This window comes from Citrus sinensis, chromosome 8 (genome assembly GCF_022201045.2).
Source record: "Citrus sinensis cultivar Valencia sweet orange chromosome 8, DVS_A1.0, whole genome shotgun sequence".
Lineage (NCBI taxonomy): Eukaryota > Viridiplantae > Streptophyta > Magnoliopsida > Sapindales > Rutaceae > Citrus > Citrus sinensis.
In genome coordinates, this window is record NC_068563.1 from 2,656,229 (window position 1) to 2,669,362 (window position 13,134).

Sequence of the window (13,134 nt, forward strand, 5' to 3'; positions counted from 1 at the left end):
GTTATAGTTTCAGCAATAGTCTCATGTAATAATATATATATATATATATGCATTAGCTACATATATAGGTGTTGACATTATTCGCTGCCTAGGATTGTCTTTGGGCTTTTAGCACAATATATAATTCATAAAATTTAAATCTAGTTATTTCTTAGAGTTCTAGAAATATTACTAAATAAATATTGAATATTGCTAAATTCATAAATTTTAAGACATTCGGTAGAGTTCTAGACAATATTACGAAAAAAAAAAGAAGAAATATTGTCTTCTTATGGTCATAAACCTATTATGAAATGATTTTTTGATTAATTCAGATTATATTGGTTGGTTTGCTCTGAGTTTTTAACACTGACAGGAAACCAAATAAATATTGGATATTGCTATTAGGAAGACAAGAGATTAAGCCCATTTAATTTGATCAGTACTGTGCGTAGAAAAAATAAAAATACAAACAAAAAAGTGTCTGACGAACGAGCGAATAGATAAAAAATGCACCAAAACCAAACAAGAAGTCACCAATTCTTGGCTCATCGACAGCTCCGTAGGCCACACTTTGGATGTCACAAGTGAACAGAATTTAAATAACTTTGGAGCATATAACATCAAAAGTCCCATCACCCGCGCTTTGATCGATCTCAAACACATTAAACTATTGATCTTTGATCAAAGCTTTAACTCAGTAAAATAAATTAAAATGAAACTATATTTAAAAAAAAAAAAAAAAAACCCAACTTATATAATCTTTTCAGACTTCTTTAGTTCTTTTCTTTATTTATTTTTACCATAACAGAATTTGTTACAATTGAAAACTAAACAATGAAATTTTTATTTTTTTTTCTATAAGTTGCTCTATTTGTAAAAAAAATAAAATCTCCTGCTTGTAAATACTCTTTTTGAAAGAGTGGATGCAGATAAAGAACCAAACGCGTGCTTTTCAAAAAGTTGTCACTTTTTGACATTCTGAAAGAAACACAAAAATGATTTTTGTGGAAACATATCTGCATTATTATAACATGACAAACAATGGAACTCGTGACTTGAAATCTTCTGTTTTTTTTTTATATATTTCATATTTAAGGAACAAATCAAACCTTTTTTGGATCATATATGGTCCACCAAATAAAAGCAGTCAAACCAGAAACATTAACTTTAATTTTGGAATTGCCCATATAATCCTGCTTTCTTTTAATCATGACGATAATTATTAAACTAAGACAAGATCAAATTACAACCATTTTCAAAGAAATTTTCAGATTACAATAAGAGATTACAGGTTCAGGTGTTGTGAATCAGTTTTGTTTGGTAGTTGAGTTGTTTTGGTGGCATGACATAACCAATAGTGGGTCCAGTATCTTTTCTTGAGTGGTGAAATTAGATCGTATCACAAAGATTCGATTCAATTCAATTAATTTGAGCTGAATTGGTTTTTCATTCTTGCTAATTTTTTTATTTTTATTGGAAAAGATTAAAAAAGGAGGTAAATTTCACTCTGGAGTAGAGACTTGATCCAATCATTCAAAATTAACATTCTTGGAACCAATTTGATCCAACCATGATCTCATTTGAAAAAGAGGAGAACAAAACTTGATTATACACTGTATATTAATTTGTAAATTGCATATATCAATTAAGTTCAAATATGAAAGACACCTTTCTACAAATCCAATGCAAGATATCCAAATCTTATGTTTTGATGTTCATTTTTCCATCCTTGGGTAGAAGCCAAATATCACATGTATGGACTTGAGTTAGTCAAAATTGGTCTACTCTTGGCCTTTTCACTCCCATTGTGGTCCTTAGCTGCAATGATCTTAGAGCTATCCCCAAGTTGTAGTAAAACATGAATCACCTTCTTCTATATCTCTACATGTAGCTACTGAAATCCAGTATAAAAATTTTAATGAAATAAACTCTCAACAATTATTAAGAAGACTCGAACACTCTACCTTAAAATTAAAGAAAAGAGGTATCATCTAATTTAACTAAAGGATTATTAGCTGTTATATAAATATCAAGACTCAAATGAACTAATCTTTTCTGACATATTTGAAGGAAAATTTTCTACCTTATTAGTAAGCAATGTCTTGAGAATTTTTCACCTACGGTAAAAAGTGAAAACGGGGGGGGGGGGGGGGGGACCAGCAAAAACCATTGGATCAAAGTAAAAACAAAATGATCTGATTGAACTTGGATCTTGTTGGAGGGGATGTGATGATGGGCTCCAACTCACTTGGGTGTCCTGTAGTACTGTAGTAGAGTAGACATGAGATTCCTGTCTGCTCTGTCTTCCAAATTTTATGTATTTTTTTTTTTTTCTCCCCAAAAGTAAAGTGAGTATTGGCAGCACTCACCGTCCTGCAGACGCCCCATATTCATTAATTATCTTTTTCTAGTACCACTTCTAAGCTCTCACTTCATTCATTACAACAACTCCACGGAAAGTCAGTGCAGCTGCAGCCTCTTTCACATTAACAAAAGAGTCAGTTAGCTCTAGCTCTAGCTTTTGCCTTCCTTTTGGTCACCTGAACAACTTCCAACCTTGCAATTGATTTGGTCACCCTCTCCCTTCTCCTCTCTTTCCCCACTATGAATATGTAGGTACTATGTACTGGAAGTTGCAGAATCGTCAGTCAGTTAAGGGAACAATGGGTTTCATTCTCTTTGCTTTCGTTTTTCTTCATCTAGTTCCTTCATTTGGTCTTAACACAGATGGCGTTCTTTTACTTTCCTTCAAATACTCAATCCTCAGCGACCCTTTATCAGTCTTGCAAAACTGGAACTACGACGATGCAACTCCATGTTCATGGACTGGAGTCACATGCACACAAATTGACGCCACCACCATCCCAGGGTCACCAGACATGTTCAGAGTCATCAGCTTGATCCTCCCCAACAGCCAGCTTCTAGGCTCGGTCACCAAAGATTTAGGCCTCATTCAACACCTTCGCCATCTCGATCTCTCCAACAACTTCTTCAACGGGTCACTCCCACTCTCAATCTTCAGTGCCACTGAGCTACAGGTGCTGTCTCTCTCTAACAATGCCATCTCCGGTGAGCTACCAGACCTTATTGGTCAAATACCCCGCCTGCAGCTCTTGAATCTTTCCGTTAATGCATTAGCTGGGAAAGTGCCTAGAAATTTGACAGCCGTAAAGAGCCTAACAGTTGTTTCCCTGAGGAGTAATTATTTTTCTGGTAGCATCCCTAGCGGGTTCACTTCAGTTGAGGTTTTGGACCTCTCGTCCAACCTTTTTAACGGGTCGCTTCCTTTAGATTTTGGTGGTGGCAATTTGCGGTACTTGAACTTATCTTACAACAAGATCTCAGGTTCGATATCTCCGGAATTTGCCAAAAGAATCCCACAAAATGTCACCATCGATTTGTCATTCAACAACTTAACTGGAGCTATACCAGGGGCTTTGCCGTTGGTTAATCAAAGAATGGAGTCGTTTTCAGGAAACGTTGAGCTTTGTGGGAAGCCGTTAAAGAATCTTTGTTCAATACCTTCAACTCTATCAACACCACCAAATGTTTCAACCACTACGTCGCCAGCTATTGCTGTGATTCCAAAGTCAATAGACTCGGTCCCAGTCACAAACTCATCCCCAGCAGCAGCAACTGGGGCACAAAATCAAAGACCTGGGCTAAAACCAGGCACTATAGCGGCCATTGCTGTGGCGGATTTAGCAGGTATAGGCCTTCTTGCTTTCATCGTCTTTTACGTTTATCAACTCAAGAAGCGCAAAGCTCTAGACAAATCAGTAATGGATACAAGCTCATCAGCAAAGCCAGAGAAGAAACAGCCAGTTGAAGCAGTCACCACAGTGACAAAAACAGAACATGCAACATGGTCGTGCTTGAAAATGATAAAAGGAGAGGAGACATCGGATGCTAACACAAGCTCTGATAGTGACCAAGACGGCGGCAACAACGAATACGAAGATCATGCGAATGTTGTTCAGCAGCAAGAGAGCAAAAGGGGAGCTTCAGGCACGTTGGTGACAGTTGATGGGGAGACAGAGCTGGAAGTGGAGACATTGTTCAAAGCATCGGCTTACATTCTGGGCACGAGCAGCTCCAGCATTGTGTACAAAGCCGTGCTGGCAGATGGAACTACTTTAGCTGTGAGAAGAATTGGGGAGACTTGTTTTGAGAGACTCAAGGATTTGGAGAGCCAAGTGAAGGCCATTGCTAAACTAAAGCATCCCAATTTGGTTAAGCTTCGTGGGTTTTACTGGGAAGATGAAGAGAAGCTTCTTATCCATGACTACGTCTCCAATGGCTGCCTTGCTAGCTTCAGTTTCAGTAAGTTTTCACCTTTCTGCTCCCGGTTTCTCTTCTGCAGCGCATGCTAGCAAATTTCATCTCTTTTTTACTATAATACATCCTTTTGGTACACGTTAGCATTACTTGGTCCTTTTTGCTAACATATACCACTCCATCGTCTGGATTCGTTTCTGCAGTCATTCAGTCACGGAGTCAAAAAGTTTTATAAATTAAATATAGGCATAAAATTTAATAAATTGCGTTTTATATAATTAATTAATTTTTTTCTGACGCTTTTTATCAGTGAAATTTTTAGATCTAAATTTGCTATTATCCAAAGAACATGATTTGATACCTGATCTATGTGCTTAGTAGGTTAATGCAGTAATCTTTTCTAGTACTTTCAGAGATATAACACCGTTAGATTGCTTCAGTTCGTGGGCTTGATGAGTCAAAACGTTTGATTAGGCGCCTTGTAGCTAAAGTCTTGTAGCCCCGTGAAGCACGGTAGTAAGACTCAATAAAGAGGGAAATCCATAGAAAACGCATAATACGTCACAAGTGTATGTCGTTTTCGCGAGGAGAGCGCTGCCGCTGAGTGGCTGTCTGGGTCTGGGTCTGGGTCACAGATTTTTGAAATCCACGTCTATTTTTTTTTATCTGAGCAGACAGCTTCTCGGGCCCGTGTTAACTTTTGCTTGTGGCTGTGGTATATGTTTTGTTTTGAGATAATTTTAGATTTGTTTGGTTAAAATAAATTGAAATACGATTACACCGACCATATTTTATCCTATTAAACAAACAAATAAATTTTGTAATTTTTATATTATTTCAGATAAAATATGATATGATGATTTACCTTTATTCTATGTGCACCAATTCTCAAAATTGGTGGCGGAAAATTTTTGTTCATGATAGGTCTTCTGTTGCGGCGTATGCCTATGGCATATGGACCACATCATACATAGCATACACACACACACACACTAAAACTCTTTTGAATATGTTTTAATTCGGCTGAAGTGTAAATGAGTCGGAATACAAATGTTTAAATAGTATATTTATTTTTGTTCTTTTGATATTTTCATATAAGTAGTATCTTATTTATTTTTGAGTAATGATACAGCCACAAACTTTTGTACAAATTTATTTTGTACAAACTGATGTGACATTAATTCATTGGTTGAATTAAATATCATTTGGCCCACATGATTTGTTTTTATTAATTTATATTTTCATTCAACCAATGAATTAATGCCACGTCAGTTTGTACAAAATAAGTTTGTACAAGAGTTTGTGACTGTATCATTACTCTTTATTTTTATAAATTAAAAATATTTTAAATATAGTTATTTGACATTTACGTCTTTATAAATCAAAACGAATAAGTTTAGGAAACAATTATATTTAATAGGAATATTTTTAGGATACAGTATTTACTTTTTATTTAGACTTTTTTTTTTATTTAGATAAAAGTCACATAAGTTCACTTTTTTCTAATTGTCTATAAATATCTGAAAATCAGACATAATTAGAAAAAAGCAAATTAAGAAAAAAAATTTTTGAAATTCAATCCCTTAGTCATATTCAAATATACAAAGTTTCGTATTTTTAACTTACCCAGCATATGAGGTAACATTATTTGAAAAACTACTATCTGTTAAGCTGTTATTTATCTAGTTATTTTATCATTTCACTACCATGCATAGTGATGCAATGCTAATTTTGATTTCTGAATTTCAGGGAAACCAAGCTCGTCGCCATTGCATCTACCTCTCGAAGTGAGGCTCAAGATAGCAAGAGGAGTAGCTCGAGGGCTAGCCTACATTCACGAGAAGAAACACGTACATGGCAACATTAAACCCAGTAACATTCTCTTAAACTCAGAAATGGAACCCGTGATAGGCGATTTTGGTTTAGATAGCCTTGTTTCCACCAACATTCGCTTCAGCAACAACACGAGCTACAAAGAAAGCAATTCATCATCCCGGCTTTTCGGCAGTCAAAAGTCCACCCCTCATCAAGACCAACATGCAACTACTAGTTCGAGCCCGTATGCCCCCGCCGGGTCATCCGGGGCCTCGATGTCGCTTTACCAGGCGCCAGAGTTGTTAAAGACCCTCAAGCCAAGCCCTAAGTGGGATGTGTATTCGTTTGGGATTGTTTTGCTTGAGCTTCTAACAGGGAGAGTTTTATCAGAACGGGAGTTGGATCAATACGGTACTGTTAATTCAGCTTCGGAGGAGAAGCTTAGGGTTTTGAGGATGGCTGACGTGACTATTAGGGGTGACGTGGAGAGCAGGGAGGATGCCATGTTGACTTGTTTTAAGTTAGGGTTCCGTTGTGCATCTTTTGTGCCGCAAAAGAGACCTTCCATGAAAGAAGCAGCTCAAATCCTGGAAAAGATAATCCCATGCTAATTGCTAATGATGTGTTTGGGTCCCAGTAAAGTGTATTTTGTTGGATTAAAGTGGTTTTGGTATCTTTAGTTTTGTTGACTTGCATGTTGCATAAAAAGCCGGGAGAGAGAAATGCAACATATGTTGATAATTGAGAATGAGAAGTTAATTGCTGTATGGTTTGAATGATTAATGAAATGTCATTGTTATGTATATTAAATATTAGGAGAAATAACTAAAAAAGTGTTGGCTTCATTGACAATAGAGTCTCCTCAAGTGGCTTGACTAAGTTTGCTCTCCAGTTCGAGTTGCAGGGAAGTCGTCTTTGTTGGGAGAACATGTGCCTCTCGGTTCGAGCGAGAACTTCTAATTTGAGTTGTGGTACATGTTTAAAGGTGTCTTCTATAATTGGAACCCTCTCCAGAATATCTGGTGGTTAAGATAAAAAAAATATTAGGAGAAATAAATGTTAAAGTAGGGCTTTGTTTTTAATTAATTGCCAAAGAAATGTTCTCGGAGACTCTTCGAGTTTGGTGAAGTGACAATTGTCTTCTTGACCATTCTTTTGTCTTGTTGCATGGCTCTATTTTATTATAAAAAATGCTAAGAGTAAAGAAAGTTGAGAGAAAATCGAGAGAAATAATGAAGAAAATGGTAGAGGATGGATAGAGAAAGAGACGGCGAATTTCTTTATGCTTTCTCTATGTCTCTTTATTATAAAATAAACCATGTATAAGTTAGTCTTTCTTAAATCTGAGGATGGTGTAGTTGGGGTTAGCTTTATCATAGGAGTAGATAGGTTAATTAAACATTAATGTAATTTTTCTTTTAAGGTTTAGAGGATTCAATGACATATGGCTACTACACCATTGTGTGGTTGAGATTAATTTCTTAACTACTTCATGACATTAGTTACTAAACTCATCAGTTAGTGAGATTAGGAGAGGATTTAAATTCGTTAGTTGGTTATTGTTGTACACTAAATCTTTTCTAAACTTTTAATTTTTAATTAAAAATTGAAAAACCGACTCCAATAGAATCTTCCATTTAACTCCCACAAGGTGTTTTAATACTAGGATTAGTTAATTTTAAAATTATCAATTTTTATGATCATCGTTCTACCTAAGTTGAAACTTCGAAAAAGTTGAAAAGAATATTTTATACGTGTGCATTTTCATTTAAGTTAATTATTGATTTGTGAAAAAAGTCCTTTTTTATTTTTATTTTTTTTAAAACATAAACAGATAGTGTTATTAAGTTGTATGATTTACTTGGTGCTTTAGACATACTGAAAATTCATAGGATTCACAGATGAAAATTCTTGGTTGAATTCTTATGCTATGTGAGCAGAGCAAATGATGATAAGGAAATGAGACTAAGCCCATCTTCACAGAGGAATTGGACTCAACTTGGGCTTTTAATATGGGCCAAATATAGGATTACATCTTGGGGTCCACAGTCCGCCGTTCACAATTATTTTTGCAGTTGTGATTGGATTCCGTAGAATTGAAGCAAAGAAACTTACCCGTTAAAAGGCTTCAACCAACTACCGGTCAACGCTGCTTCACGTTACGCCTTGTTTTCGATCACCAAAAGTAAAATATGGAAGCTCCCAACCCAGGCCAGAAATCGGACATCCAAAACCCGACCCAGATTTTCATCCTATCTGGGCAGAGCAACATGGCAGGCCGAGGCGGTGTAACGAAGCACCACCACTGGGACGGGGTAGTCCCGCACGAGTGCCAACCTCATCCCTCCATTCTCCGCTTCAGCTCCAAGCTCCACTGGGAGCCGGCGCGTGAGCCTCTCCACGCGGACATCGACACCAAGAAGGCCTGCGGCGTGGGGCCCGGGATGTCTTTCGCCAATGCGGTCGTTGCGCGTGCGGAGGGGGAGCGAGTGGGGCTGGTGCCGTGTGCGGTGGGGGGAACCGCCATCAAAGAGTGGGCCCGTGGAGAGGAGTTGTACGAGAGTATGGTGGCGAGGAGTAAAGAGAGTGTGAACAAGAGCGGCGGAGGGATTAAGGCTTTGTTGTGGTACCAAGGGGAGAGTGACGCGTCGACGGATCACGATGCCGAGGCTTACCAGCAGAACATGGAGGCATTCATTAGTAATGTCAGGGAAGATCTTGAGTTGCCTTCACTCCCTATAATTCAGGTCACTGTGAGGTTTTCTAATTTTATAATCTGCTATCAAATAATACACATATATAGTTAGTTCAATGAAGAAGTATCCATTATTAAATGTGTTAATTTTGCAATATCTATCAATGTATATAACGCATTAAATTTAGACCAAAATGTCTTTAGTATATAATATACTAAATCACTTTTAAGTTATTTTGATTTAAGAAACACCCAGTATAGGGTCAATCAAAATTCGTATACCCAGAAATAGGGTCTATGGCCTTATTTACCTATGACCAGCCATATTACTTCAGCCTTCAGGTACATTTCGTTTCAATCATAGAAATACATTTGTTTTTGTTTGTTGATTGAATGGGGAAAAGTTGTGCAGGTAGCGCTTGCTTCAGGAGACAAGTACAAAGAGAAAGTAAGGGAAGCGCAACTGGGGATCAATCTTCAAAATGTTGTGTGTGTCGATGCCAAGGGATTGCATCTCAAAGAAGATCACCTCCACCTTACCACGGAAGCTCAGGTTAAGTTAGGTCACATGCTGGCCGAGGCGTACTTGAAGCATTTTGCTGGATCAGATTAATCTTACAAATGTTTGGAGGCGTTGACTCTAATTGGTAAGCTAATCTACTCTGTTTGGGAAATTTTCAATAACAAATGTGCCTAGACCAAAGCATTTAATAAGTTTGCGAGGAGCTAAGCTATGACGATCATATATGAGCTCTTGGATTACTAATCATATATTTTTTTAATTTATTGGTAACTAATCATATACATTAGATTTGGATTGTGGGTGACTATAAAATATTGGTTACAAATGATACTCAATATAATTTTGTTAGTAACATTATTAATGTATCTAATACTTTATACTCATTTATATTTATGTAATTAAATATATTACATGATAAACTATATCTTATTTAGATTGAATTGTTGTTGAGATTTATAATAATGTTGTGTAGTGTAAATAATGTTTATGCCAGGTGGTTAAATATTGAAATGTAAAATATTATTGAATTAGTGGCTAGCTTTGTTTTTTTGTTTTTTTTTTTCAAATTGATTTCATTTATAGATAGTAAAACTTTGTTCAAAAGTCATTGTCAAAATCTAAGCATGATTTATTTCACTTTCTATACTAATTATTATCATTTTTATTATCCAATCTTATAAAATATCAAACATAAGATAACATTGTTGTAGTGTTGTTCGACATTACACCAAGTAAAACATAATAATCCAGTTTATTTCAATCTAATTTAATCCAATCTAATATTAAAAATTAATTCAATCTAATCTTGTCTTCCAAATATAACCTCATAGCTCCACTTGAGACATTTATTTGCCTCATTGAGTTCTTACAACTAATATCAAAATAGATCTTCCATATAAATTGATCTCTGAAATTTATTTGTCATTAAATAATTTTCTCTCGATTCAATTTGTGAAATTTATAAAAATAACCTAAAACTTTAGGTATTTTCACAAATAGCCACCCTAATTTTTGGACTAAACAACCATTGGCTTTGAAACGAACAACTCACTTTCTCTTATCTCCCAAAACTCGCGGCAACTTGATCATCCTCTTTCATTATTGCTTTTCCTGCAAAATCGATGGTGACTCAATAGACTTTTGATGGTAGCATCAATTTCGGCAAGCAGGATGCAGCTACATTTTCGACAATTGGACAGTGGTTTTTTTTTTTTTTTTTTGTGATTGGACGGTTGCATCTCAAGATTTTGACATTAAAGTAAGGAACTTTTTCTTTTCCATAATATTGAACCATCAATTTGTTTGTAGTTGAGTTTCATATTTATGTATATTTCATGATAGATGAGCATTTGGTGAATATTATTTTGTGTCAAGTTTCTATATTACAAGTGGCATGTTAGATGTTTGATAAAATGCCTCTTAAACTTTATTTGTCTCATTTTTTATAGATTAAGGTTGATGGTGCCTTAGGGACATTGTCGCACAAATGGAAAAACACAACAATTGTTTTCGACGGTAGACACCTGTTACACCAAAATACTCACTTTGTTATTGTGTGACAGGAGCCTGTCGCATAAATAGGCAGTGATAACATTGCTGTGTTTGTAAACGATAGGGTGTCTGTTGCACAAGCAACAAGTACCCACTGCTCAAAGACACATCAACTATGTTTTTTTAAGTTTGTCTCTTGTGCAACATGCGCTTGTCTCTCGTGCAACAGGCGCCTGTCGCTCAAAAACACAATAATGTATGTATAGTTTTTAATTTATATTTCGAGGTTAATGAATGTTAATAACAAATAAAATTTAAATTTTGCCATAAATACAATGGCCAAGAAGTTGTAGGCAAAGTGTAATCCATCTGGTCTAAAAAGGGAATCGAGTATATAATGAAAATTTTGACAGTGGTGTATTGGAAAGGAAAGTAATCTTGTTTTAGTGATGTCGTCAGTGGTAACACCTCTTCTTCAGCAGTCACTAGTGTAACACTATTCTCTTCTTCAATAGGCTCTTAATTTGTTACTTTAGGAGATTTGGTAACAAAAATGGGGTTACACCCCTTGTTCACCGAATTAGAACTTATATGTAACAGAATTCTTACCATTTCATCATCAAGTACATCCATAAGTAGTGAATGTATGAGTTGGGTAGAACATCTTGACTATAACAAACCATTTGTCAATTTCTCGTGATTTATCAAAACACATTTGAAGAACAAATGACTCCATTAAACCTAAATAATTAAGAAAAGATTTAAAAAATTAATACTTAAAAAATGCCTAAATGTGCGACATGCACCTGTAACACATGGGATAGACACCTATCGCACGTGGGATAGGAACTTGTTGCACATTGAAGTTGTGCGATATAAGCCTGTCGCAAAACCTTAATATGCAACAAGGGTTTGTCTGACATTTTCTACATTCGTCTCCTAACTCATTTTTACTTAAAATATCCACGTAAATTTTAAATAATTTAAAGATAACAATACACATTGTTTAAAAACAAATACTAACCTTAATTTCTTGTTTTCCAATTGATGATTTGCTGAGTAAAGGGTGGTGAGTTTTGGTTGAGAATGTGATTTGTTAGGCATTTTATTGATACATCTGGAAACATTTAGGTACATAAATTACTATATGGCTAGATAAGATAGAAAAACTTAGGGTGGTTAATTTTTAAAAATTACCAAAATTTTTAGTTTATTTTTATAAATTTCCCATTCAATTTTATTTTCCCAAGAATAAACTTAGAAAAAAATAAAAATTAAACGACTTTATAGGAATAATAATATTACTGTAAAGATTATAGAATTCAATGAAGGAAATGGCCGCTTAGTGAGCCAAGGTCTGCCTGCAAATAATGTCTATCCCATGGCTGCTAGCATGAGAATCACCAAAAAGGTAGGGACAGTTTTGCCTTTTTCGGCCAAGATCGTATTGATTGATGCGTGCTCTCAGTAATCACCCGCATCATTCCCCAGTCCATACGAACCAACTTTTCACGTCCATTAATTATCCTGGTGTCTGTTTTTCTTCTCGTTGAGCCAGCCGGCGGGCGGACAAGTGGAGGAGCATTTTTGACAATGAGAAATATCTAATATTAAAAAATATTAATTCTTTATTAAGCTTACTTAATAAAAAAAAATAGTGTTTAATAAAGTTTGATTAGCACTACAACAAATGTCTTTTCAGAAATTATTACTTTTCCCTTGAAATTCCTCGATAAAACAAAGGCAAAGCAATCTTTTTGAACTCTGGGGTATTGTCACTGACCTTCCCCACGGTTTCATGATTTATTACTTAAATGGCAGGAATTCAGAGATTGGCACTTAACTCCCCTCTCTGACTCAACAGGATTTTTGTTTTTTTTTTGGGTCAATGGTAATGCGTTTACAACTAAAAATTCATTGAATTCTATTTAAATTGTGATTTGTAACTAAGATGATGGAAAGGAAAATGAAAATTTATTGAAAAGTGATTTATCACTTGATTAATTAATGAGGGGTTATCTTAATTAGTAAAATCCATAAATTGATAATTTCAAATTTTATTTTGTTTGTAGAATGTAAAATGATTGATACACCCTTTTGCCCTATGAATTTGGTCTAATGTTATGTTCAACCGCTGAGGAGGGAGGTTGGTGCATTTTCTGAATACGCCATTAATTTAATTGAAATACCACAAAACATGGGGAGGGGTACGTGATAATTCCCCCCAACTCTTTACCTACCAACCCCAACCGCATATGCCGTTTTGGGTCCCACAAGTGTGGATCCTAGATCCTTTGATACTGTCATACTGAGATCTTCATGTGCTAGAAAGTGTAGTTCACGCGAATAC

At 35.6% G+C, this 13,134-nt stretch overlaps 2 protein-coding genes across 3 annotated transcripts; both read left to right on the plus strand.

The window, feature by feature from the left end:
• The first annotated feature begins 2,200 nt into the window (after nt 1–2,200).
• Nucleotides 2,201–6,927, plus strand: LOC102609038 (receptor protein kinase-like protein At4g34220). Its single transcript, XM_006486946.4, has 2 exons — nt 2,201–4,305; nt 6,010–6,927. The coding sequence occupies exons 1-2, from the start codon at nt 2,604–2,606 to the stop codon at nt 6,684–6,686; spliced, it is 2,379 nt and encodes a 792-aa protein (XP_006487009.2). The 5' UTR covers nt 2,201–2,603; the 3' UTR covers nt 6,687–6,927.
• Nucleotides 6,928–8,176: 1,249 nt separating this feature from the next.
• Nucleotides 8,177–9,733, plus strand: LOC102609328 (probable carbohydrate esterase At4g34215). Of its 2 annotated transcripts, none has more exons than XM_025102121.2 (2): nt 8,177–8,828; nt 9,183–9,733. In XM_025102121.2, the coding sequence occupies exons 1-2, from the start codon at nt 8,268–8,270 to the stop codon at nt 9,381–9,383; spliced, it is 762 nt and encodes a 253-aa protein (XP_024957889.2). In that variant the 5' UTR covers nt 8,177–8,267; the 3' UTR covers nt 9,384–9,733. The 2 variants fall into 2 exon arrangements, with proteins under 2 accessions (XP_024957889.2, XP_006487010.2); XM_006486947.4 differs by having other exon boundaries at nt 8,184–8,822.
• Nucleotides 9,734–13,134: the final 3,401 nt, after the last annotated feature.

What these genes read in the sequence shown, in the direction of transcription:
- LOC102609038 (XM_006486946.4), top strand. Translation starts at nt 2,604, where the DNA reads ATGTACTGGAAGTTGCAGAATCGTCAGTCAGTTAAGGGAACAATGGGT. An exon ending in CCTTGCTAGCTTCAGTTTCA is followed by an intron (nt 4,306 to 6,009) that starts GTAAGTTTTCAC and finishes TCTGAATTTCAG; the next exon opens with GGAAACCAAGCTCGTCGCCA.
- LOC102609328 (XM_025102121.2), top strand. Translation starts at nt 8,268, where the DNA reads ATGGAAGCTCCCAACCCAGGCCAGAAATCGGACATCCAAAACCCGACC. An exon ending in TCCCTATAATTCAGGTCACT is followed by an intron (nt 8,829 to 9,182) that starts GTGAGGTTTTCT and finishes AAAGTTGTGCAG; the next exon opens with GTAGCGCTTGCTTCAGGAGA.